The 23,929-nt window shown below is 51.4% G+C and overlaps 3 protein-coding genes across 9 annotated transcripts in view; all 3 read right to left on the bottom strand.

Annotated features, from left to right (window-relative positions):
• On the bottom strand, positions 1-14,610 carry FLOT2 (flotillin 2). 7 transcript variants are annotated; one of them, XM_036222789.1, is made up of 12 exons: positions 14,447-14,610; positions 13,991-14,189; positions 10,061-10,142; positions 6,966-7,056; positions 3,762-3,885; positions 3,208-3,326; positions 2,973-3,086; positions 2,752-2,871; positions 2,449-2,663; positions 1,837-2,020; positions 1,409-1,558; positions 1-1,295 (listed from the first exon to the last, which is right to left on the bottom strand). In XM_036222789.1, exons 1-12 carry the CDS (start codon positions 14,492-14,494, stop codon positions 1,257-1,259), a joined length of 1,485 nt encoding a protein of 494 aa, XP_036078682.1. In that variant the 5' UTR covers positions 14,495-14,610; the 3' UTR covers positions 1-1,256. The 7 variants fall into 7 exon arrangements, with proteins under 7 accessions (XP_036078682.1, XP_036078681.1, XP_015994521.1 ...); XM_036222788.1 differs by lacking the exon at positions 6,966-7,056 and adding an exon at positions 4,880-4,970 and having other exon boundaries at positions 14,447-14,608; XM_016139035.2 differs by lacking the exon at positions 13,991-14,189 and having other exon boundaries at positions 14,446-14,606.
• A 111-nt stretch (positions 14,611-14,721) lies between these two features.
• On the bottom strand, positions 14,722-19,211 carry DHRS13 (dehydrogenase/reductase 13). Its single transcript, XM_016139040.2, has 5 exons — positions 18,933-19,211; positions 18,727-18,845; positions 17,673-17,796; positions 17,172-17,483; positions 14,722-15,842 (listed from the first exon to the last, which is right to left on the bottom strand). Exons 1-5 carry the CDS (start codon positions 19,057-19,059, stop codon positions 15,400-15,402), a joined length of 1,125 nt encoding a protein of 374 aa, XP_015994526.1. The 5' UTR covers positions 19,060-19,211; the 3' UTR covers positions 14,722-15,399.
• Positions 19,212-21,587: 2,376 nt separating this feature from the next.
• Positions 21,588-23,929, bottom strand: part of PHF12 (PHD finger protein 12) — a 37,773-nt gene continuing 35,431 nt past the window's right edge. The window contains exons 13-15 of the mRNA XM_016139029.2: positions 23,693-23,775; positions 23,037-23,175; positions 21,588-22,683 (exon numbers count right to left, since the gene is read on the bottom strand). Coding sequence (XP_015994515.1) covers positions 22,349-22,683; positions 23,037-23,175; positions 23,693-23,775 — 557 coding nt within the window. The 3' untranslated portion in view covers positions 21,588-22,348. The remainder of the gene's footprint in view (positions 22,684-23,036; positions 23,176-23,692; positions 23,776-23,929) is intronic.

Raw genomic sequence — 23,929 nt, 5'->3', positions numbered from 1 at the left:
TAAGTATAACGGATCTTTATTTTACCAGAAAGGACAGGCAGTGGGGCAGTCCAGCATCCAAGCCCCAGACCAAACATGCAGCATCCACATGCAGAAACAGCTACACAGGCTGGGGCAGGGCCAGGGGTGTGGGACTGGGACCATAGGATACCCACAGCACCCCTGCCAAGTTGCCTGTGCAGTTCTGCCTCCAGTAGAGCAAGGAGACAGAGGACTGGGCTGTTTCCCCATGGCTGGAATTCTATAACTCCCGCCAGGAAGAAAGATGGCACAAGGGGTAAGAAGTCTGGCCAGTCCACAGCACTCAATTCTGTATGGGGCTGGCACAGCCTTGCACACTGGAAGGGTCCAGCCCAATACCCAGGACAGTGTGGCACTAGCAGGAAGAAGGTCTACTATGGACTTTCTAGTCCCCAACAGGGCTAGACTTTGATCCCAGAAAGGCTTAGCAGAACTAGGACCAAGCCTCACTCCACCTAGCAGGGACATGTCCATGAAGGGGACTTCACTGAGCACAAGCGGGGGCCTCCTAAGGCAGTAGTAAATGGAAGGAGCTGCTATAGACAGGAGGCCCTGCTTCTGTGCCCCTGGGCGGGGGTTGGGAGGTAAGGTATGACAGTAGGCCTGGGGCTGGGGAGGGGTGAAGTGAAGGCAATGGTCCTGGGCTTGTAGGCCACAGCTACCTAGACCTAGAGGGGCTAGAGTGGGTGAGGCTGAGGGCTTCCCAGGGTATAGTTTGGGGTTGAGAAATCCAGGCCAGGAGAGGAGAGAGGACTGTCCTACCCAGACCCCTTGCACCCATGCTGAGCTCTTGCCAGGGCCACAGGGAGGAGGACAGATACACAGAGAACTTCAAGGCACCAAGATTCTGAGGGGCAGTAAGACCACCCCCCACAGACAGACAGTGATTATAATAAACATCTTCAGCTTAAACTACATGATGAGTGTAGAGTGTGGGTAGAAGGAAAGAGAGAAAAAGAGACAGAAGAAGAGACATACGTACATGAATATGAGGGTGGAAGAGACATATCAGATGAATGTGGCAGTGAAAGTGAGAGTGTAGGGTAGAGGAGAAAAGAAAGGAGACAGTGACAAGGGAAAACAGCCAGAGAAAAGAAGGCCTGACCACACAGCACTTCTGGTTCCTATAAAATAAGGCACCAGAGTCAGTAACGTTCCCGTTGTCCTTGTGGTATTAAAACGAGTGCTGAAGGGAGGGGTGGGCGGCTGCTGAAAGGTGTAGGCCTTCAGGAGCTTCACACCTGTGCACCGGTGGCCTTCTTGATCAGGGGAATCTGCAATAATGGAAGATGCCGTGAGGCTGTGGCTCTGGGGCCCACAATCACTTCGCTTGGGTCAGTCCAGTGGACTGCCCAGGTAATCCCACCGTGGCTAGCAAGGTACACACCTTAGATAGGTCCACACCTGTAAGGGCATGCACAGAGGCAGGCAGCTCAGCCAGCAGTCTGTTCACTTCTGATGTCACCTTGTTGTTGTCACCACTGAGGATCACAATCTCATCAACTTTGGTGAGTGGGGCAGCAATTTTAGCAGCAATCTAGGATGTAAGGTGGGAGAAGAGCTTCGCTGGTTCCGTCCACCTACTCTCCATCTTTCCCTCCATCTCACGCAAACCCCAAAGCAGCCTGGATGGCCCCTATTTGCAAGCCATGGTCTGGGAGGCCCAGTGGGCCAGGGACAAGCCTATGCCTATTGTAGGATTGCTGCCCCATGCTGAGTATTCCCCCATTTAATCCACCTGTTTCTGTGTTCCCAAAAAGGCCCCAAAGTTCTGGCACATGCCTAGCTATTCCCAACCTCAGGTGGGAGCCTCACCTGGGGCAGGGCCTCCAGCACCAAGGCCATCTTGGCGGAGTCCCCGTATTTCTGGTAGGCCTCAGCCTTGAGCTTCATCCGCTCAGCCTCTGCCTTGCCCATCGCCTCGATGACTGATGCCTCCGCCTCACCGATTTTGCGAATCTTCTCAGCCTCTGCCTGAGCCAAGAGGACCTGCTTCACCCTGGGGAAGTCCAGGCCAGGCAGAATCAGTGGGAAGTGCCAGGGGTCCCTCAAGCCTTGCCTGGGAACTCACAAACCTTTAAGCCCTCTGCTCTGGCAGGTGTCAGGGGTGGGGAAATCTGTGAATGAGGGTGCCCGGCATTCTGGCTCTGGCCAGGGAGAGGCTATGGGCTCCCAGATGCAAATGGAAGACGGGAATTAACCAGGATGCCCTCTGGGCCAAACACCATACCAGGTCTTCAAATCTCCTTCAAGTCAGTCTTCCTAACAACAATCTCGTGTTCTTCAAAATGGGTGCACAGGGACAGAGGAACTGGTTTCCAAACTATGGTCAGGAGAGTGGCGGTGGGGGGTGGGGGTGGGGGGGGCAGAGCATGCATGGCAGAGGAGCCTGACTAATGCCCCAGCCCAATACCCAGCAGCACTCACTTTTCACCCTCAGCTATCTGCTGTATCCGGTGGGCCTCAGCCTCAGCTGGGCGGCGCACCGTGGCAATAAGCTCCTTGTCTGTACGCAGGATCTCCTGTGCCTCCACTGCAATTTGCTTTTTACGCTGTACAATCTCAATTTCAATCTCTTCCTGACGGATTTTCTGCTGCTCACGGGCCCCTTGTAGCTCATAGGCCAGCTGGGCCTCTGCTGTCTGTGGCAGAAGTGTGGTCAGTATGTCAAGGCCTGGCCACCAAGCCTTAAGCCATGAGCCCCAACCCATGGGCCCTATAGCTTCTCACCTTGATGTTAACTTCCTCACTGAAGGCTGACTTTTGCAGCTCAAAGGCTCGCTTGGAGTCTGCGATCTTGGTGTCTGCCATGAATTTCACATCTAGCATCTCTTTCTTGCACTCAGCTTCCTGAGAGCAAGAGGGGCAGGTGCTGACGTTTCTCTTAGCAATCATGGTACCACCACCCCTGAGCACCCTGTTTCTGGGAATGGGAAAGAAAGCCCACATACCCGAATGCCTGCATCCCGCTCAGCCTCGGCCACCCCGATGTCAGCATCTCTCTGAACTACGGCAGTCTGTGTCTTGCCCAGGGAGCTCAGATAGTCTACTTTGTCATACACATCCTGGGGAGGGAAAGGGGATCATCCTTGGGAACAGTCATAGACACAAAGGCCTCCCTCCTGCCAAGCCTCCCTCCACTCCCAGATGGATACAGGGGACTATAGCCTTCCCACCACACCACACCTTGATGGTGAAGCTGAGGATCTCAATGCCCATGCGCCCGACGTCTGGGGCTGCCACCTCCCGCACCAGCTTGGCAAACTGGTCCCGGTCCTGATAAATCTGTTCCACAGTCAGGGTCCCTGGGGGCAGAGGGATCATGGGCTGACTCCCCAGGGGCCCAGCCAGCTAGGAAAAGAAGGAGGCATGCAAGCAGAGGTCTGAGTGTATGCAGGGGTTGTGCAGTATAATCTGGGCTTCCTGGTTTCTTCTTAACCGTGTTTATCATCCATCTGCAGAGTCCAGGCTGGATGAAGTAAAGTGTTCCAAGCAGTACTAGCTGCCTGACCAGACTGGCAGCCCCTCACCCCAACCCTATGCCCTCCCCTTCACTCAAGTCATCTGAAGTTTTGAAAGGAAATACTTCAGGGAAAATGTTTCGGCTTTTCATCTAGAAACCTTGGTGGGCCTGACAGATCCCCCTGCCCCACCCTGCACCCCGCCCTGGCCCTGGCTTGGGGACCCTGTGAGGATCCTCGAAGACAGCAGGGAGGTCCCTGAGCTGGGGAGAGTCTCACCGAGGATGGAGCGTAGGTGCCCCTCAAGGGTCTGCAGAACGACGTTCTTAATGTCTTGCACATTCTTGCCCAGGAACTGCTCGCAGGCCACAGCCAGGAGCTCTTTCTCTGTCATGATCTTCACCTGCCAGTGGTCACAGAGGCACCTGAGCCAGACTGGAAGGTGGCAGATGAAAGCCCCAGACACAGGTGCGGAGGGTGGTGGCTATGCCCTTCCCCTCCTTTTTCAGACCTGGAGGCCTAGGGGCTGGGGGCTGGGGTGGAGTCTGTCTGAAGCCTCTAGTGGGGATAGCACACAAGGGATTCTCGCAGAGAAATTTCATCCTCACTGGCAGCCCCAGGACTCTCTCCTGGGCATGTGGGACACATCTCCCCAACCCCTCCAGCCCACTCACTTTTCCCTCATTAGCCAAATCCTCCCTTCCAGGCTTCCCACAGGTGGGAGACCTGTAGACTGAGGGGCAGAGAATGTAAAAAGGACAATGAGCAATAGGGACAGAGAGATAGACCAGAAAAGAGGACCTGAACAGAGCAGGGAACAGGTCCAGGGCTTGGGTGGGTATCTTCCTGCCTTTCCTTCTCAAGGTCGTAGGCCAACAACCCCCTCACCAGAGGCCTAACACATGGTTTAATCTGTCTACCCCATGAAGTCGAGAGGTGGACTCGGGCAGAAAGCCCCTCACCCAAGCACTGAGCTAGGAATATAATGCAACCTCTGACTCCAAAGCCCAGAGTTGCTCTGCCTCACCTGGCCTCACCCTTTGATCCCCACCCTTCTAGCTCCCTACTCAGGCAACAGGAAAGGCCTGGATTCTGGGGCTTGGCATTTCCGACACCTGCAAAGAATGGGGTGGGATTAGTTAGACAGGAGACCTCAGCACTGGTTCTGTCCCTCGTGAGCCCGCTGAGAAGAGAAGGGGTATCTGTTAGTCCTGCTGGATAGCCAAGGGCCGAGTGAGCATGTTCCAGTGGCAATGACCCTCTCTTGGAAGGGGGGTGGGGACAGGGGTGCTGGAGAGAAACTGCCTCTGGCTGCTGTCCTCTCCTCCCCTCCCCCCAACCTCAGCATGGGATGAGGGAGCTCAACAGTCATGCGTGGGGCTGCTGAGTTACTATACCTGGGCGACACCCGTCACAGTTAAAGCTACCCCCTCGGCCGTCTCTACGTCCTCGCAGCGGGGCTGCAACGTCATAATCTCTAGGGAAATCCTGCCAAGAAATGCAAAACAGGGACATGGGTCTAGGGGCCCAGGGCCTGTGGTGTGGGAAGAGTCCAATACCTCACTGCTCCAGCTAGGATGGGCCAGGGGTCCTGTTGTGGAGGAGGGTGGGGAAGATTCCCCAAGGGGTTGTTGGCAGAATGTGAGGAGATAGGTGGGATGGCAGGGCAGGGTGGGTACTGGTGGCTCCAGAGGAAGGAGGATGGGTATGCTACCCATGTCCTCTGCTCAAATCAGCTTGGCTTGAAGACTGGGAAAAAGAAGTAGAGAAGAAGTTGTTGTAGTGGTCTGGTTGAGGGGTTGGGGAAGAGTCCAGGTGTAGCTGTGTGTGTATCCTGGGATAGCAAGTAAGTGCTGGTACTCCAGGCTGTGCTGTGTTGTCCACGGGTGCCAGCTGAACTTCCCCCAGGGGCCCTCATCTGATCCCTGGGTCTGTTCGGCACCCTGGGATGCCCCAGGAAGCTGCCTAGAAAGCTCTGCCTGATGGCCTGGCCGGCTGGGAGTATGTCCACTGTTGGGTCAAGAGGAGATGATCTTGCATCTGCCCCTCACCAGATAAGTGCTTCATAGTCCCTCTACTTGGCAACGGGCTAAGAAGGCTAAGAAGGGTTTGGGCCCCAGAGGTGGTCAAGTGGGGAGTGAGGGCTGGGGCCACACCAGAGCTTCCTGTCCAAGGGGCACTAGCCATAGAACGACTTGTTCTGTCCAGACAGTCTGAGGCTTAAAGGGTCTATATCACTCAGCTTAAAAGGGACCTGGGCATTTGCAGTTATTTCAAGTAGAATAGTGTGTTTGGAGGGGGGAATAGGGCTGCTTTAGATGAGGTGTCAAAGAAAGCCAGGGCCCTGCCCATTCCATGCAAGGTGCTCTGAGCTTCTCAGACTTCTGTGCTCAAGCCTGCCCTCCCACGGCTACAAACGGCAGATGAGATGGGGAGTGCCCTTCCTGTTTAGATGGCAGGATGGGTAAGGAAGGGAGTGGTGGTGTAGAGTTTTTGCCTGAGAAGGCTGAAGGGCAATTTCGTGCATGGTAAGGCGATGGGTAAGGTGACACTTAGGTCTCTTCCAGCCTGGGGACCCACCAGCATGCAGGCTCTGAGGGTCAGGGGCTTTTTGATGTTCACTGCAGCATTCGTAGTGCTTGGAACTGAGAAGGCACTCAATAGAGAGTTGATGAATGAAGCAATAAAGATGGGAACCTACACATTACAAAGAGAGCACCCAGAGTTACTAAATGCTCTAGCTTAAGAACAGATTTCATCAGCTACTGCTACATGGTAATGAAGAGTGAGACACCAGCTCACTTGCTTTTCAAAGTAAGATCGTATTCATAATGAAGCCTGGGTTTCTCTAGCATTTCTGTCCTAAATATCCCAAAGTGCCCTCACATTGCTTTACTTGCCTTTCCAATATCCCTACAGGGCACAGAGAAGGCATCATTCTCATTTCACAACAGGGAAACTGAAGCCTAGTGACAAGAAATCTGTTCAAAGGCCTCTCAACAAAGAATTAAGGGCAGGGAATGACCAAGGCTCTTCTTGCTCAGGCCTGTCAAGGAGGCTGAAGGGGACCAAGGGGCTTGGTGACCAGAACTCCCCATAAGACCCAACTTCTGGCCTTGTAAGGAGGAGGGCTAGAGCTTGGCACTGGGGTGTCAGCCTGGAGAAGGGCCTAGCAAGGGGCTCCACAGTACCTGGAGGACTAGGAATTCAGCAGTAGATAGGACTGAACCCTCCCCATCCAGACAGCTCAGCTCTGTCACATAAGGGTGTGTGTCTCCTGCCTTGACTTACTCCCAATTTAGGCTTGGCATCTAAGGATCCCACTGGTAGATTTTGGCAGAGCTTCCACAGCAGCAAACGTGGAAGCAGAGGGGAGGGAGGCACACTCTTAGGAGGGGGAGTCCAATGGCTCCTTCTTGCTAGGCCCCACAGGGCAGGAAGAGAGAAGGTTAGACACAGAGGAGGAAGCAGGTGGGTTATTACCTGTGCAACCCCTGTTACGAATAGCGGGACCCCCTCCGACGTCTCAATATTCTCACAGCGACACAGGATGGTCATAACCTCCAGAGACAGTCTGAGGAGCAGCCATGGGATAGGGAGAGGCAGGGACAGGAAGGGGTAGGAGGGGACACAGCAAATACACACAGTGGTTACCAGATAAGCACCAATGCCTGATGCCTGGGGGCAGGGTTGCTCTCCATATTTCAGCCCCCCACTGCCAGCGCAGCTAGGGCTATAGGGGGACAAAGACATCTCCTTGCTGGCCTGAGGCCTCTGGGTCTCTTCTCTAGCCCCCATACCCTTCCAAGGATGAGCTGCTGGGCTGGAGCAAAAGCCTGTTGATGCCCTGGGTCTGTGATCTGAGGTCAGGAGGCCTGTGCGCAGGGCACCCAGGTTATTCATCACTTCTCTTTCCCTGGACATTTCTGGCATAATCTGGGAGACTTAGCCTCAAGTCCACCCTCCAAACACAGGCAAACCTGTGTTTTCAGAAATTGGGAGGTAGAGGCCACTCTGGGGATTGATGAGCCACAGCAAATACCAAATCGGCTTGGGGCACACACTCTCAAGGTCTGTGCTACATGTCACGAAGAAGACAATTTAGGTTCAGAAAAGCCCAAAGAATATTTTGGATTTTCTAATTTTGGGGTGGTGGTGTGTGTCAAGGCTGACTGGGGGAGAAAGTGTGCCCCTGCCAGAATATTCACAGGGACATGACATACCCTGGGAGATGACAGAGAAATTCACTTTGGAATTTCCAATGTGGGCACAGGCAGAGGAGAGAGTCATGGCAAAGAAAATAAGGAGCCTCAAAGCTACCTGGCTGACCCCAGCTGAGCCTCCCTAGAGCAGCGTGGTGCATGACTGTGTGTAGGGCAGTGGTCCAGGCAGAGGCCAGGCTGAGAACAGCATGGAAGGCTTTCCTGAACCAGAGAAAGGACAGAGACTGAAGCTGGAGAAGCAGGCGGGCTGGAGGAAAAGGGGGCCCCACCTCAACTCGCACATGCCAGCCCTGGGGACTCTGGCCATGCAGATATGCAAAGGCTGTCTTCATTCAAGCCCCTACCACTAAGCACCCATGGGCCTGAGAGGACTCTAGACCTGGCTCAGACAGGAACCCACCAACTTCTCTTCTGGGAAAGGAGGAAAGAGGGTAATAGGAGAGAGGGAGGGAAGGAAGGAGGGAAGATGGGAGGCTGCAGCTCAGATGTGAGAGGTAGAGGAATTGCTCAGGCAAGGAGAGAGATGCCTACATCAGGCCTCATTAAAGTATAGGATGCAACAGCAAAGTGCAGCAGGAGGGACTTCACTGAGCCTGGAGAAGAGTGGCTGACACTAAGGGTGGGTGACATGTAGGATGGCTGTGGAAAGTAGGAAAGTCCCTCAAAAGGGAGGCTGAGGATCCAGGATGGGTTAGAAGCCTCTACTCTGACCTGAGAGGCTCCTGCTAGCCTAAGGAAACAAAGACCTCAGCTTGTGGGGATGTCCCCTAAGCAGACTAGGGAAGGGGCTGCCTCAAGGACAGGGTCCAAGAAGGGGAAGGGCTGTAGACTCACACTGCCCATCAAGCGGGACCAGAGGGAAGATGCTGAGCCTGGGTGTGTGAGATCAAACCAAGGTACAAGGCCCTCCACTCCTCACTTCCAAATCTGTTGTCCTAGGAGCTTGGCCCTGTCTTGGGGTCTCTTTTTCCTGGAGCAAGAAGCAGGAGCAGGGCCCAAGAATGTGGAGCTGCAGGGTTGTTGTTTTAGCAGTGAAAGCTCATGCAGGATAGGTCTCTGGGCAAGTGGCAAACTCTCCAGGCTTGGTTGTATGTCCAGGTATTTTGGACAAGATATTCTGTCATCCCAAGACTGCATGGCATGTGGGGTAGGGTGGCAGTGTCTCTAGAGAGGGTGCCCCATATTTTCTGACAGACCAACTAGACCACTCAGGAGTGCCTGGGAGCTTTCTGAGAGAAAGCTGTGACCAGTATTACTTTCTGACACTCTGGCCTTGGGCCAGAAGAGTTATCCAAGATCCCTCCACTCAGACAAAGCAAGGGAGGGATGGGAGAGTGGAGGGGGTTACTGGGAAATCAGTGAAGTTAAAAAGTGTAACGTGTTTCCCATGCCCCTGACCCTAGCCAACACCCTCAGACACCCTGGAGCTCCAAGCAATAACAGCTCAGCGAAGTCATGGGGCTTCTCTCTGCTGACTGGTAGGGCGGAGGCTGGGGGGATTTCCACTGGAATCTCCATCGCTTCTCCTTCAGGATGGCAGCCCATGCCCCCCACACTTTCACAGCTCTGCTGCCCTTGTTGCCTGGGTCCTGGACTAGAAGGATCTGGGCCCCTTCCCCCATCTTCAGGAAGGGGGTGATGGTGGAAATGTGGCTGGCATGTCTCATCTCCTTTTGTGTAGGCAGTGAGGGTGACAGGAAAGGTCCAAGCTAAGTCTGGCTCTACCAGGAGCTCTGGGGTACCCTGCAGATACAGCCTGGTGGTAGGCTCTCTGGGGAGCTAAAATATCCCTTCCTCTAGTCTTTCCAGATTGATTTAAGAGGTCTAGACCTCTTTATTACCTGGCCCTGCTACCAATTCCTTAGATCCCCACCCCTGGTCTCTAACCAGCTGCTGTCACAGAGCCACTTCAGACTGTAAATCCATTCTCTGCCATTTACCTCTACCTGCATTGTCTAAGAGCCTGCACAAGTGAGGACGCACGTAAGAGAGCCCTTCAGCTTTTCCTCCCTCCCAAACCCACTCCAAACAGGGTGTATAATTAAGGCTTCATGAATAACTTTGAACTAGAATCAGGGCATTAGGATTCTACCTGGGCAGGACCCTGAATTCTCTGGGACAGAAGTGATGCCTCCAGTGGAAAAAAGCACACGCACTAAGGAGGTGCCCATAGACAGACCTCTAGCATCCCTGAGTAACCCATTCTGTCTGCTTCTTAGGAGGCCTTCACCCCAAGAATGAAATGTGGCAAGTGGCAGATGCTCTAGTTGACCTGTGGAGTGAAGGGAAAAGACTAGAAACCTTTTCCTTACTTGCCTACCAAGATACTAGTTTCCAGAGCCCCCAGGCACTTACCTCTGAGTGTCAGAAATACACCACCAGGCCCAGGCCCAGCCGCCAAACACATATTGTTTATAGTCTGAACCACAACAGCCTCCTGGAAATCAAAGCAAAGTACTGCTGGTTAGTCAGCTCTTGTGTTTGTCTATCCCCATTTGTCCAACAACCCTGGGCCTTTATCTGCTCAGATACTTGATAACTCCCTCTATGGGTTGCCAGGTGCAGAGGTTACATGCTCAGAAATGTGAGACATGCCCTCCAGGGCCTTGGAATCTAGTTTGGTAGACAAACAATTTGCATAAAAAGGAAGAAATCCAGTGAGTAGCTCAGAATGTAAGTGCTTTCAGGGAGCAGAAGTCAGTGGGCAGGAGTGAGCAGAAAAAACTTCCACCTTTCATTAAACTATTCAGCCATTCATTCAACAAACAAGTAGAATATTTTCTGTGCTAGGGACACAGAAATGAAGATACGAGTTCTATCTTGAAAGAGGAGAGTCAAGGTGGGAGCCTTGCTCATGCCTGGTAGATACATCTTAGTGAAGCTGGTTCTCTATTCTCAGGGGTTCAGAGTGACTTTTTTCCTCTTGTGAGAGCAGATGCAGAAGGCAAGGCCTCGAAACAAAGGCCAACTCATGGTACTGATGGGAGAAGTAAAATGGGAAAAGGTCTAAAAAGGAAGTGATTCCTGGAAACTATCCACTAAACAGAATGTTGAATCTGGCCTGGACCCAGATTCATGCTGTGGACATGTTCGGCATGCTCTCTGTACAGAAAGGAGAAAAATCAGTTCCTGAAATTCTTGTTGCAAACTTTCTTGTCAATGCCAAAATTACTCATCAAGTTCAGGAAAACTTTCATAAATGCTGGAGTGGCAGTTCACTTGTAGTACAGATATATACAGGAAACATGATTCAAAGGAAGTATGATTTGTACAGTAAAAAAAAAAAAAAAAGGAAATGTGATTTGGGAAAAAGCCAGTGGGTGTCATCATTTCTGCATTCATAAACTTGGATTTTCAGAAAAGCCTTAGATTATTGCCTCCTAACAGGTGGCTAAAGGGTAGTGGGGAGAGATCTCATAGTAGCTGAGTTACAGTGTCCATGACGGTCCATGGCAGGGAACAAGGGGTGGGTGGAGGGGTACTAGGGAGGGATCACAGAGTGTCTCAAATATCAAGCCAAAAACCTGTGTGTGTATGTGTGTGTGAGAGAGAGAGTAAGTGTGAGTGATGCTGGAGCCACACACAGGGATTTTTCTCTTTTTCTCTGTGGAGAAATACCTGTCCATAGGGCTGCTGTTCAGTGGAAGCTGTTGCAGGCTTCTCTGCTCTGGGGAGTGGGGTGCAGGAGGCCTCTAAGGACAAGCCGTCAATCTGAAACCTAAACCATCTCGGGATCCAGTGAAACTGGAAGATGGTCAAAAATCACAGCTTGTTCAGGGGGTGGGGAAAAAAAAATCACAGCTTGTTCCACTTCTTCTGGCCTGGTGTGGGCTGGGGCATGGCTGGCTCCAGCCAGCTCCAGGGCACTTTTCAATGTGCTAGGGGAGGAGGTGGTAGTGGTGGGGTGGGATAGGGGGAGGCCTGGGGAGGGAGGGTGGGGGGTATCTATCCTCTACCTTTAACTTATTCTTTGACCTTGGGAGCAGCCTGCCAGAGCTCAAGCAGGGCTTTGGCCAAGGGCAACATGACCAGATTCCCAGGGGTAGCAACAACAGGAAGCTGAGACTGCCAGACTGCCCTGCCCCCAGCAGCCTCCTCCCCTGGAAAGCATCTTCCTCATAGCTTCCTGGTCACACTGAGCCCAACCACCAATCCCAAAGGAGGACACATAGGTGCCCTTTCTTTGACTATCCTAGCTCTGTCTTGAGACTTGGAAACCTCTCCTAATTTTATCTTACTTTTTTTAAGACAACTTGCTTTCCTTTGTCTTAACTAAGCTGAAGAATCACAAAACACCCCTAGATAACCTCGGCCCCACTCTTAGGCCCACTCCAGACATAGCCGTCACTCTGCCCTCTGAGGAAAATTCCCTTCCCTTCCGGTCCTCCCCCTTCTACCTCTTTCTTCCTATTAGTCCAGAAAACCATACTTTAAAAGGGGAATTAGCCTTTTTTTGAACCACAAATCCCCTTGGTATTCCAGCAATGCTTAGGATGTTCATAAATGCATAAAATACAGAACAAATTATATTAAAAGTTATCAAAACAGCAAAACAAATATGTGGCGTGATATGTAATACATAGTAATATGTGTGACAGTGAACATATGAAATAATAATATCTATCATAGATTTAATAACTGGCTTAATTTCGAAGTAGTGATGAGCATAAGTAATTCTTAAGATACTAGTATGGTAGGAAAATATCTGCTAATACCATCATGGACTGACATTCATGGTAACAGGAAATGCTAAATTTTAGTTAAGAAAATAAAAAATGCACTCCCCCTCCATTCAAATGCCTATCCACAAACCCCAGGTTAAGAACCTCTGACCTATTATAGAGATGAGAGAAAAATGTACAGTATTTGGATTCCCCTTTAAAATTCCTGAAATAGAAATAGAGAAAAACGTTTTATAATGTAGAATAAAGGAAGGAGGTTGGACAACTAGAAGAAACTCCAGACTTTTCAGGTGAAAAAGATGATCATGAGATGTATCAGCATCCTTTTCTGAAACTGGGCTTAGTGAGATGACCCTGGACTTAGATGCAAACCCAGGTAACCAGGTGGGGGCAGGGCGAGGAGTAATTGCTCTGTTCTCCTGGGAGTCCATGTGCAAGAGAAAGCTGCATCTAAGTTTGATCATCTCAAACCCCAAGGTACTATTACGCTAGACATCATCCCTCCCTCTTCCTCCCACTCTTGACTCTAGTGCCCTCAATTCTCAGCACAGCCTCCTCTCGCCACCCCTAAAACAGCTTCCAAGCTAGCACTGCATTGTTCTTTGGCCAGGGGACCAAGTTGCTGACAACTAGAAGGTACAGAGCAGCCCATCTCAGGGGATCCTCTCACCCTTCAGTATCAAGACTCTGTAAAGGGGTAGGATTGGAAGCTCAAAGTCTGAGCTTCCAGAAAGAAACCCTACGAGAACAACAAAGTGCAGATTCGGGTTTTAAAAGCCTTCTTTAGGAGCTGGGGCGGGGAGATGGGTCCAGGTCTTACAGAAGTGAGTCTGGCCTCAGTGTTCTTTGGTGATCTCCATCCTGATCCCAAGGCTATCTCGGGTCCTTAGGGAAGTGAAATGTTTTATCTCCCTCACAGAAGTAAGAGCCTGATCAGGGAGAGTGGGAATTTCCTGTCCCAGTGGAGAGACTGATTTTGGGATCCAGACAGAGCCAGAGGGCATATTCTGGGGTAAAAGTTCCCAGTGGATTTATCAGACCTTTCCAAGCGTGGGCAGGTACAATCCCTGGCTTAGCCCACTGCTGGTACCCACTTCTGCAGCCAGCCCTAACAATTCTGCACACAGGCTGAACATTAACATTGAGAGTGGGAAGTAAGACATGAGGTACTCCTCCTGCAGTTACAGGCCTCCAAGCTGTCAGGAAACGGAGACTCCCCAGCACCGGCGGGGCAGGGCTGCTGCACAAACTAGTGCTTTGAAAGGCTTCAGCCACCTTCCAAGGTACCTAAATATACAATTTAAAAAGTAGCTTTAAGAAAAGATACCTCTCCTCTCTCTGATACCGCAGTCCCCAAGCCTCACCTAAGCTCACAGAAATTCTGGAGCTTGCAGCATTTTGCAACGGGAGCGGCACAACCCAGAATCCGGTTTCTCAACCTGTAGAGGCCGCACCCGCGTCTCCCAAGAACGCAATGTCAGGAAACAACGGCAAGCCCCAGCCTGCTGGGAATTAACGGGTCTGACAGTGCCTGGAGAAAAGACCCATGTCCCAGTGCCGCTCCCCAGATAGGCACCTGCCCCTCCAGAGGCGCGCGACCCACCTCCAATCCCGGGCGCTGGAATCCAGCCAGACTGCCGTGTTCCAGTCCCCTCCCTCCAAGAGCCCCAAGGATTCAGTTTGAGATCCCCAAGGCCACGGAGAGGGGGACACTGCCTAGGGCGGAGGCGGAGAAAGGAGATAAACAGGAAAACACGCGGTGGGGTACGAGCCGCTGGTGGGCGCCGGATGGCACGGAGCACGGAAAGTGAAAGTATAGGGGTCTCTCCTGGGTCTCTGGTGCGGCCCGGAGCGCAGCAGGCTCAGGCCGAATACCCGGCGTCCCCATCTTGACCCCAATCCCGGCAGTGCCCCGCATCCTCGAAGCCCTTCCTTGGCCTACCCTTCCCCGTTCTCTCCCCAAGCCCCTCCTCCTCCTTCACCTTCCCAGGCACATTGCTCGCCCCAAACACCCTCAGGACTGGGCGTCCCAGACCCACCTCCCTCGCTGCCCCTCACCTGAAACCACCAGCGCTTCGTTGGGCCCCACGGTGTGGCAATTGCCCATGGCGCCGGCGGGACGGAGAGCCCTGGGGGACCGCAGAGACCTGGATAGCAGCTGGAAGCCGGCACCCAGCCCCCTCCCGCACGGCGGCCGCCCGCCGCGCCCAGCCTATCCCACCACCCCCAGCGGCGCCTCACCCGCGCCGCTCTGCGGCTGCCGGCCCCACCGGAAGTGTGGCTGCGGAGGGCGGGGCCGGCACGTCGTGAGAGGCAGCAACCAGCGGGAGCATCGGCAGTCAACATACTTTATTACAGGCGGGTCGGGTTTGCGGGGCCCAGCCCTAAAGCACCCCAGGAAGGTGTCCCTCGACTCCCGTGGGGCGCCCCGATAACAACCTCCCTTCCCTGCTTCACCTCCCAGCACCCAACTTAAGAGCAGTTAGCCCTGGAACCAGACTGCCTGTGTTCAAATCTCAGCCTCTACTCTTATTGTGAGAGCTTGGAGAAGTCCCTTACCTCTGCTGCCTAACTCCATCTCTGTAAAACGGGGATAATTTAACTACCTAGCTACATGGTTGCAAAGGGCCCAGTTTAGTAATTCTAAATGCTGGCAGTGCATCAAATTACAAATTCCCAAGCCTTCATCCAGAGTGATCAGCATCACTAAGGGTGGAGCCTGGAAATAGGAAATTCAAATTCCTGAGAAGCAGTGTCTGGCACATTACATACACATGCCCTTCTCAATCTAGGCTGTCATTCTCAGGAAGAAATAATCACCCATTATTTCCATCAGAAAAAGAGCTGTCTAGGACATACCTTGAAACCCCAGAAAGTAACCATGGAGGTAAAAACTGCGAACTCCTCAATGGCCAGGCCAAGGCCTGGCACACAGCTAGGTCTACCTACCCTTCCCTGTTTCTATGGCCACCAAGTACCATAGAAAGCATCCAGGCCTGGGAGTTCAGAGGCTTAGGGCTCAGGTTCAGCTTTAACCAGAATTCGGTGTGTGACCTTGGACAAGTCTGGTGAACTCTGAGGGCTGGGGTAAGGTTCAGAAACTGTGGACCCCTCAGGGTGGGAGCTGCTCAGAGAAGATGGGGTCCCTGGGTCCTTAGGTTGGGGGTCTTCATCAGAACTGGCATCCTCCCCTGGTCCAAGCCCTGCCAGGTTTTTGCTGGCCTCCCACAGCCGGCGAGCTGCCCGGTCATCTCTAGCGGCTGGAGGCACCTCCTCCACATGGCAGTTGGCAAAGTATCTCCCACTGAGGGGCTCAATGCCCTCCTGTAGAGCACAGTACAGGGGTGTCTGGGCACCCCCTCCTGGAGCCCTCAGCACCAGCCAAGCCAGTGGGCGCAAAAGTGGGCGCAGCCATCCAGGAATGTGACGCAGGAATAGCTCCGAGTTCACAGGCCCTGTGGACAGGAGAAAGGATGGAGTTGGGAGGACAGTGGGTGAAGACCCAGGGTAGGAGCTGAGAAAACAGGGCTAGAAAGGAGTGGGGAACAGAGTCCAGTTCCAGGGACACCAAGGTAGTGTTTACCAGGCATTCAAGGGCCCCACAATGTGTCCTTACTCATTGCCAACAGCAAGCCTCCTCTTCTTTATCCAAACACTTTGTATATTCCCATCTCCCAGATTTTGCTCATGCTGTGTCTCCCATGTGGAACAATTCTCTCTCCATCTTTTCTTCTAGCTCAAGTCCTGTTCCTTTGTTTAACCAGCAAACATTTATTAACACCTATGGTAGACCATCCACTGTTTTGGACATTAGAGATGTGGAAAGTAATAAAAGCCTCAGTAAAGATTAGTTGTGCTTATTATTATCACCATTATAATTACTCAGGAGCCACAGGCAATGACTATCTAAAATGCAGTATGGTAATAGGGGTAGGGCAGATCTTGTTATCCTGTAATCTGTTCCCTGAAGGCAGGGATGGGTTTTATTCATTAGTTAAACTCATTCAGACTAAAAGTCAAAATATTTATAGTGGACCTCCAGACCCTAGATGACCCAGCCCATCTCCATACTTCATTTCATGCCACTGACCCTTCTCTCTGTTTTAGACACACCAGGCTCCCTGGTCTTTCTCAAGCATACCAAGCACTTGCTATTTGCTATGTTCTTCACACTCTTCTGCCCAGAAAGCCACATAAGTCATTCTCTTATCTTCTTCAGACTTCTATTCAAATGTCACCTTTTATGATGTCTTCCTTGACTGCCATAGATAAAATAGCACCTCATCTTTTTCCATAGCACTTTATCACCACCTGCCATTGTATACATTTATTTATGAGGGGTTTCCTCCTACCCTAAACTAGAATGTAAACTCTTTCAGAATAGAATTTTGTTTTGTTCACTACTATATTCCTAGCACTGAGATTAATGCCCGGTACACAGTAAATACTCAGTAAATGTTTTTTGAATGAATAATCAGAGCTATCATTATCATCATATTATAGTCAGTTTAGTCATATAAATGGCTCGTTGGGGTGAGAACTTGGGTCTTATTCATGGCCATACCCTACCCAGTAGTCAGCACCCATGCTTGTGGTGTGAGAAGAACCCAGACAAGGAGAGCCTGGTGCCAAGATCAGTAAGGAAAAGGTTTCTTCTTGGACCATGCCTATTCCCTGCTCTGAGATTCTATGGTTCAATGAGAGGCTGGGGGAGCATAGGATGGGGCAAGGATGGGGTAGGAGGAATCAAAGCAAAGCAGAGCAGCCAAAGAGACAGGCCTCACCTGGGTGAGCTGCAAAGCAGGTGACGCCAGTGCCCTCAAGCTGAGTGGCGAGCTCCCGGGCAAACAAAACATTGGCCAGCTTACTGTCAGCATATGCCCGCAGCTCCTGCCGCCAGCCTACCACTGGGCGGTCCAGGCGTGTGAAGTCAAGGCGCCCTCGCTGGTGGGCAGCTGAGGATACCACCACCACTCGGCTAGGGGCACATGTCTTCAGCCGAGGCAGCAGCAGATGTGTCAGCAGGAAGGGGCCGATGTGGTTCACTCGCAGTAGCAGGTTAAAGGGCTCACGGGTCCCGCCACATGAACTGATTCCTGGGGCAGAGGCAAGGCATGAACAATCGCTCTGGTGGGATACCCATAGGCCTCAGAGTCCTCATCTGTGAGATGGCGATGGGGGCATCCTTCCCACATGTCCACTGGCCCCTAACAAGGCCTTGCTGGAGGGAACCACTGTCCCCACCCCACCTGCCACCCCCACTACAGCGCCTGCTGCACCCTCACCGGCATTGTGGATGAGGATGTCCAGCCGGGGCTCAGAGCTCAGGAAGGCAGTGGCAAAGGCCCGAACGGAGGCCAGACTGGCCAAGTCCAAAGCCATGAAGATGATCTCATTGTTCCCACTTTCCTGTGGAGCAGTAAGGGCTGGGCTTGTTCCCAAGTATCTTTCTCCTCTTCCCTCTTCCTAGGCACCAAATTCTGAGTCTACTTCCTAATATTACCACCACCTGCCCCGATGCATTAGAATGATGTGGATAAGTGTGTGAACTCTATATATAAATATTGACTTTGTCTCTTACTTTAGCGTGACCTTGGGCAAGATACTTAATCTTTCTGATTGGAAGAATAATAATAGTACCTTTCTCATAGAGTTGTTGTGAGGATTAAATGTATTAACATACGTAAAATACTTAGAACAGTGCCTGGCACACAGCATCATCCCCTCTGCCTTACCCTAAAATCTACAGCACATTTCTCATTGGTCTCCTTTCACTCACCCTTGTCCCCTCCAGTCCAGGCACCACACAGCCACCCAAAGGTTCTTGGCTCCAAAAGGCTGTCCTGACAGTCCGGAGCCTGCTGAGGACCCTTCATTGGATCTCCACTGCCCACCCTATAAAATCTGAGCTCCTCGATGAGGTCTTTAAGGACTTCCAGCTCCCTTCATTTTGCTTCTTTCCCCCATATTCTGTGCTCCAGCCTCATTAACCTTTTCCCTCCTCAGTTTTCTAAATCAGACCAGCTTTCTTGCCTCAGGGCTTTTTCATATGCTGTTCCCTCTCTTGTTCCCTTATATACTGTCTTTCATTACTGTAACTTCTAACAATCCTTAAATGTCTTAGAACAGCAATTACTTCCTTCAGGAATCCCATTACCCAGTTTTGGTCTGCTGCCCCTTCCCTGTGTGACTACACCACGGTGCACTCCCTCTTCCGCACTTAAGCAACCGAACTGCACTCTCAGGGTCTGGATCTCCTGAAACCAGTCTGCTCACCCCTCTGTGTCCTGGTGTGTCTGTCCTCGGTTCACGGTCCCACCCGCCCCCGCCTTCCCTCACCTGGCGTAGGTCGAAAGCAGCCGCCTCACCGCGTTCCCGACTCCGACAGGCCAGCACTACGCGCGCTCCCCGGCGGGCCAGCTCAAGCGCAGTCATCTTCCCGATGCCGCTGTTGGCGCCTGAGGAGGGCGGCCGGGAGCCTAGCTAAGCCTCACCTCCACCCCCATCAGCCTAGCTAAGCCTCCCTCCGACCCTCCTGCTCTCACCTGTGACCACCGCCGTGCGCCCCCGTAGGCTGGCGATCCCGCCGCACGGCGGGGCCTTCACCAGATTGTAGTAGACAAGCACGTAGGCGCCCAGCAGCAACCCCGCGCCCAGCAGCAGCGCTTCCATGACCGCCGGGCCTGCGGGATCCCGCCCAGGCCGCGCGCCGCCCAGGATCGCCGCCAGGCGGCTGCCGATCCTCCCCGCAGTGGTTTGGAAGTGCGCTTGGTGCGCCTCAATCTCCCGTAGGCGGAGGGAGGCAGGAAGGGAAGGGTGTGTGTGCGTGCGTGTGCACGTGGGCCCTGCAAGCGCCCCCTAGGCGTGCGTCTACGTCCTCTGGGCTTGTGCTTGTGAGAACACCTTCTAAGGTGCGTGTGTGCATTGGGGCCTTAAGAGCGCCCTCTACGTGTGTGCCTGCACGAACTCATTCTAGATGCCTGGGTGTATGCATCTGCACCCTAGGTCTGTACATGCACCCACATACCATGTGAGTATGTGAATGTTTTGTGTGTAATGTGCCAGTGAGACCTGAGATCAACCTTCAGGTTGTGTTTGTGCCTCTGGATCCTCCATGTGTACCTGTGTGAGCAACTTTCACCTGTTTGTATTCATGTCACTGAGAGCCTCTCCAGATGTGTGTATGCATCTGGTCTCTACCAATGTGTGTGCTTGAATGAACATTGTATGTAACTAACTGTCCTTTGTGTGGCGCCCTATAGCTGAGGACTAGCAGGAGCACTAACAGGGTGTGTATGAGCCCTTTATGTGTATGTATATGTAGCAGACTCCTTCCCTTCTGGAGAAAAGTATGTACATGAGTGCTTTTGTGTCAGAGTATGCTCAACTCTGGATGCCTTGTCTCCTCTGTAAGTCCTATCATTCCTATCCTCCAATCCCGCCTTCAGCTTCTAGAATTCTTCCCCATTCTTCCAATAGAGGCCAAGAGAGGTGATGCAGTGTGTTCAGGGTGGTACCATCAGTTAAGAGCTGTTAGGACTTACTTATTAGTTGTCTGTATCTCCCTGCCTCTGCTCCCCACCCCTTCCATTTCTGAAGGGAAGCAGGAAGAAATGAGTGTAACATATATCTGACCTCCAAGAGGAAATTTGTCTCTGCAATGTTTCTTATGGGTGGTAGAAATGGATAAAGAAGCTTCTTCAATCAACAGAAGTGACTCTAGTGAGGTGGGTGAGGATGGCTAGAAAGGCATGGGTAAGGGTATTCCTGGCCAGGTGACTTGCCTGAGAAATCCAGTACAATTTAGTATCCATTGTTTGGCACATATGGTGTGCCCAGCAATGTAGTCAGCCTTGGCAATTCAGAGCTAAACACGTATGTTTCTGCCCTTAAGGAGTTCAAGAGGCCCATCAGGTCAGGAACGGAGCTAGATGGGTAGGTGAAAGCCTGGGTCATACCTCGGATTCCAGGGTAAGTTTCCTGTTAAGCTGCACTGTGGATTCAGGGTTCAATTGTAGATGCTATGGGATGAGGTGGGGATGGAATGCTAAATGGATGTACCTCCAACCCCAGGGCAAAATTCTGACAGGCCAATAGGTACCACCTACTTGAACAGTGCTGGGATAGACACACAAGTGCTCTCTAGCTGAGTAGTCAGAGATTGTCCACATAAAAAACTTCCTGGACATTTCTCATGTAAGGTTTGTGAGGAAAGGATGTATTTGGTTTAGTAAGAGAGTTCTCAGGGCCTTAGAATTAAGGTAATGCACTGGACTCATCTTTTGAAAAACTGCAATTGTAGAGAAGTGGTGATTGCCAAGTCACATAACTTAGGGTATAGCTTGGTCTAGAGACTGGATTTCTTTTTTCTTCATGATATACCCCAGAGATGAATCAACAAAATATTCTACAATAGATTTTAAGATCTAAGAGAAAGGGACCAAATGCCCTAGACCAAAACTCAAGACCTAGCAAGGACCAGGCACAGCATAGGGTCAAGTAATACTTCAATAATTGCTCCATGCCTAGCTAAGGCTGACTTGGGACAAAACCAGGTGTTTTGACTTCTCTCAGAATAGATGAATAAAATATTCTTTCAGAATAGCAAACAACTGGAACCAAAGGCAACCTCAACTCTTAGGTAGGTAAAGCTTCTAGACCAGAATGCAAAGGTCTCAGGCCAGCTTGTTTTAATGTCTAGGTTTTAGAACCAACATTTGACATGATCAGATTCTGCAAGATTCCAAGGGCCCTGCATATTTGGAATCTCGCAGAATCTGATGTCAAATAATCAAGCCTTCTAAACTGCCTTGTCACCCACAAAACCATAGGAACAGTCCTCCTTAGCGGATGCACTCCTACCCTTCCATTTCCACCCCCCTCACCATAGGCTCACTTTTCACTTAACACCACCCCTCTCCCAACTTCCCTTAGGGGAATGATACTTATTTAATGAGACTGCGAGACCAGGATCTTGGAGAGGGTCTCCTCCAAGGGTGATGACAGGTAGGACAGACAGGCAGAAAACATAATTTGAAGTATTTTTGTTTTTTTATATACAGAATACAGGAAAGTTTCTGTAAAGTCTAAAACATTACAATTACTATGTACATTGGTACTAGTTGTGGGGGTGGGAGAAGAGGGAGCTGGGGTGGGAGGAAGAGAAGTGGCAAGAGAACAAAAAAAGGAGACAAAACAGGTTTACGACAAAAACGTCTTTGCTACAATAGACAATTTGAAGAAAACGCTCTACCACATGTAGTACTGTACACAGTTTTTAAAAACATTGAAAAAATGTCATCACTAGATGTATTTACACAAAAGCCAAATACACTTTTCCTTATTTGAAATAAAATAGATGGACAGCCAGAAAAAGAATTCATTTCTCATTTGTCCATAATACACAGTAGCTACCTGTAGTGCAACCGCTGCAGAAAGGGAAAATAACTTGGAAGTTGGGAATCATGGAAGGAGGGTGGGGAGCGATCTTTATATTAAATAAAACAATGATATTGTATAGATTTTGCTGTATGAAAACTGTATTTTTTCTTTTAATATAAAACTATTGTCACTGCCACAAAATAGAACAAGTTTCTGATTATTTTACAACGGCGGGCGAGGGGGAGAGAGCAGGAGGTGGGTGGGGAACGGTTTTGTATTGGAGGAAGTGTCCAGACCATTGGCCTTCCCCCTCCCTGCCCACGCTGTTCCTCAGCTCGGGTCTGCCGCTTTCCCATGAAATGTTGAGTACAAATATATGTGCAAATGCCCCCTAGAACTTGAGAAAAGAAAAAGGATTTTTAAAAAAACAGTCAAAAGGTTTTCTTCATTTCATGCAAAGATTGTAGTTGAAGGGTTTCTGGTGGGGTATAGAAAAAACCCGGGCTTGGTTTGTATACATTTTTGCATTGCAGGAGTCTTGGGTTGGATGGACACGCCGGTGACGGGGTAGCCGCCAGTCCTAGGGAACGGAGTTGGAGCGCAGTACAGGACCCTGGTGGGGCTTGAGAGAGAGCTTCTCGGCCAAGACCCCATCCTGCAGCAGGCTGGCATCGCCTTTGGGCTGTTTGGTCGCAAACTCAGTGATGCTGAAGACAAACTGCAAGCACCCCAGCTTAATGTAGCTGCCGTGGTGCAGTAAGGCTGTGCCTTCCCAGCCGGCCCCACTGCCCCCAATCAAGCTTGAGCTGCTGGCTTTGCAGTTGCAGGGTCTCCGCTGTGGCCCCTGGGCCTGGGAGCTCATCACGACTGCCTCCTCACTTGGCTCTTCATCCTGTTTCTGGTGCCGGCGGCGCCCTGGGAAAAAAGGGGGGTGGTCACTGGAGAGGAATAATGAGCGGCCCATCCATCTGGGCTATTTGCTAGAGTTGGACTCCCATTTTAGCTACTGCATGACTGGGGTGGTGCATGCTCAGAAAGGACTGGTGGAGTCTGAAGTCCCCAAATAGGTGTGTACACATAAGTGGGTGCATAGCACTTGTTTATCCATGGCCTTCCTTGGGTCTATGAACAAGAACTGGGCCAAGGGGACCAAGAAGGCATGAGACAGCACACTACTGGCAGCAAGCCAGAACCACCCTGACCAGGGCCTTAAAGAATGTGTCCAAAAATGCCAGGCTTTGTGGCCACAGGCCTCTGCTCCAACTTACTGATGACACTCTGCACTTTGGCAACAATACTGCTTGGGGGGGTTGGCGGGGTCTTCTCAGAGAAGTCACACGAATACAGCACATTGTCCACCGTTGTCCCATGCTCACTGTAGTTTAACAGCTCATAATGTTTGGTATTCTGAGGAGGAGGAGGGAAGATAAGATGTGTGGTCTGCTGCGTGGGGCCCGGGGCTAAGGGGAGAGAGGACAATGGAGAAGACTGTGCTGCTCTACCTGGGGAGTTCTTTTTCTTCCCCAATCCCCCCCCACTGGGGGTCAAGAAAGCCTTCTTTCCTAGAGCCCCCACCCCTGCTCTCCCACTGCTCCTTTACTCTGCCTCCTCGGCATTGGCTCCTGTTGGAATCACTGGCACATGAGAAGATGGAACTCAGGGCCGCACCCAGAGGGCTTAGCTTCCTTCTATGCTGGTCCCCTTCCCTGCTGTAGAAATGGCAGCTCTGTTCTAGGGAGCAGGGAATCATGGTAGAACGCCCTTTTACCCCAACACACTTCTCCTCCCAGATGACAGGGAGAGAAGAAAAGCAAAAGACCCATAATCGCCTTCCCCTCACCCTGGAGCTGCTGAGCAAAAACCCAGTGCCTAGGAGAAGCCTCAGAGTGGGAGAGCTCCTTCTCACCCCATCCTCACCCCTTACCTCATCATAGAATATGCAGGCATGTTTCCCGGACACGTAGTTACAGTGACCATAGTTTGTAAGGCACACGTCCATGTCAGCTCCTTCAAGAAGTGGCAGTAGAGGAAAAGCCAAGCAGAAAACAGATTGTAAGGTGTGTGTGTGTGGGACAAGGAGTCAGGGTATTAGCTTCTGGCAGACATTAGGAGAGATCTCCAGGATCAAGCCGCTCAGGGTTCTCTCCTTATATTTTTCTTT

The sequence above is a fragment of the Rousettus aegyptiacus genome, unplaced genomic scaffold (assembly GCF_014176215.1).
Source record: "Rousettus aegyptiacus isolate mRouAeg1 unplaced genomic scaffold, mRouAeg1.p scaffold_m13_p_6, whole genome shotgun sequence".
In the NCBI taxonomy this organism is placed as follows: Eukaryota; Metazoa; Chordata; class Mammalia; order Chiroptera; family Pteropodidae; genus Rousettus; species Rousettus aegyptiacus.
The sequence above is the reverse complement of the archived record's forward strand: the minus strand, read 5'-3'. Positions and strand labels throughout refer to the sequence as shown.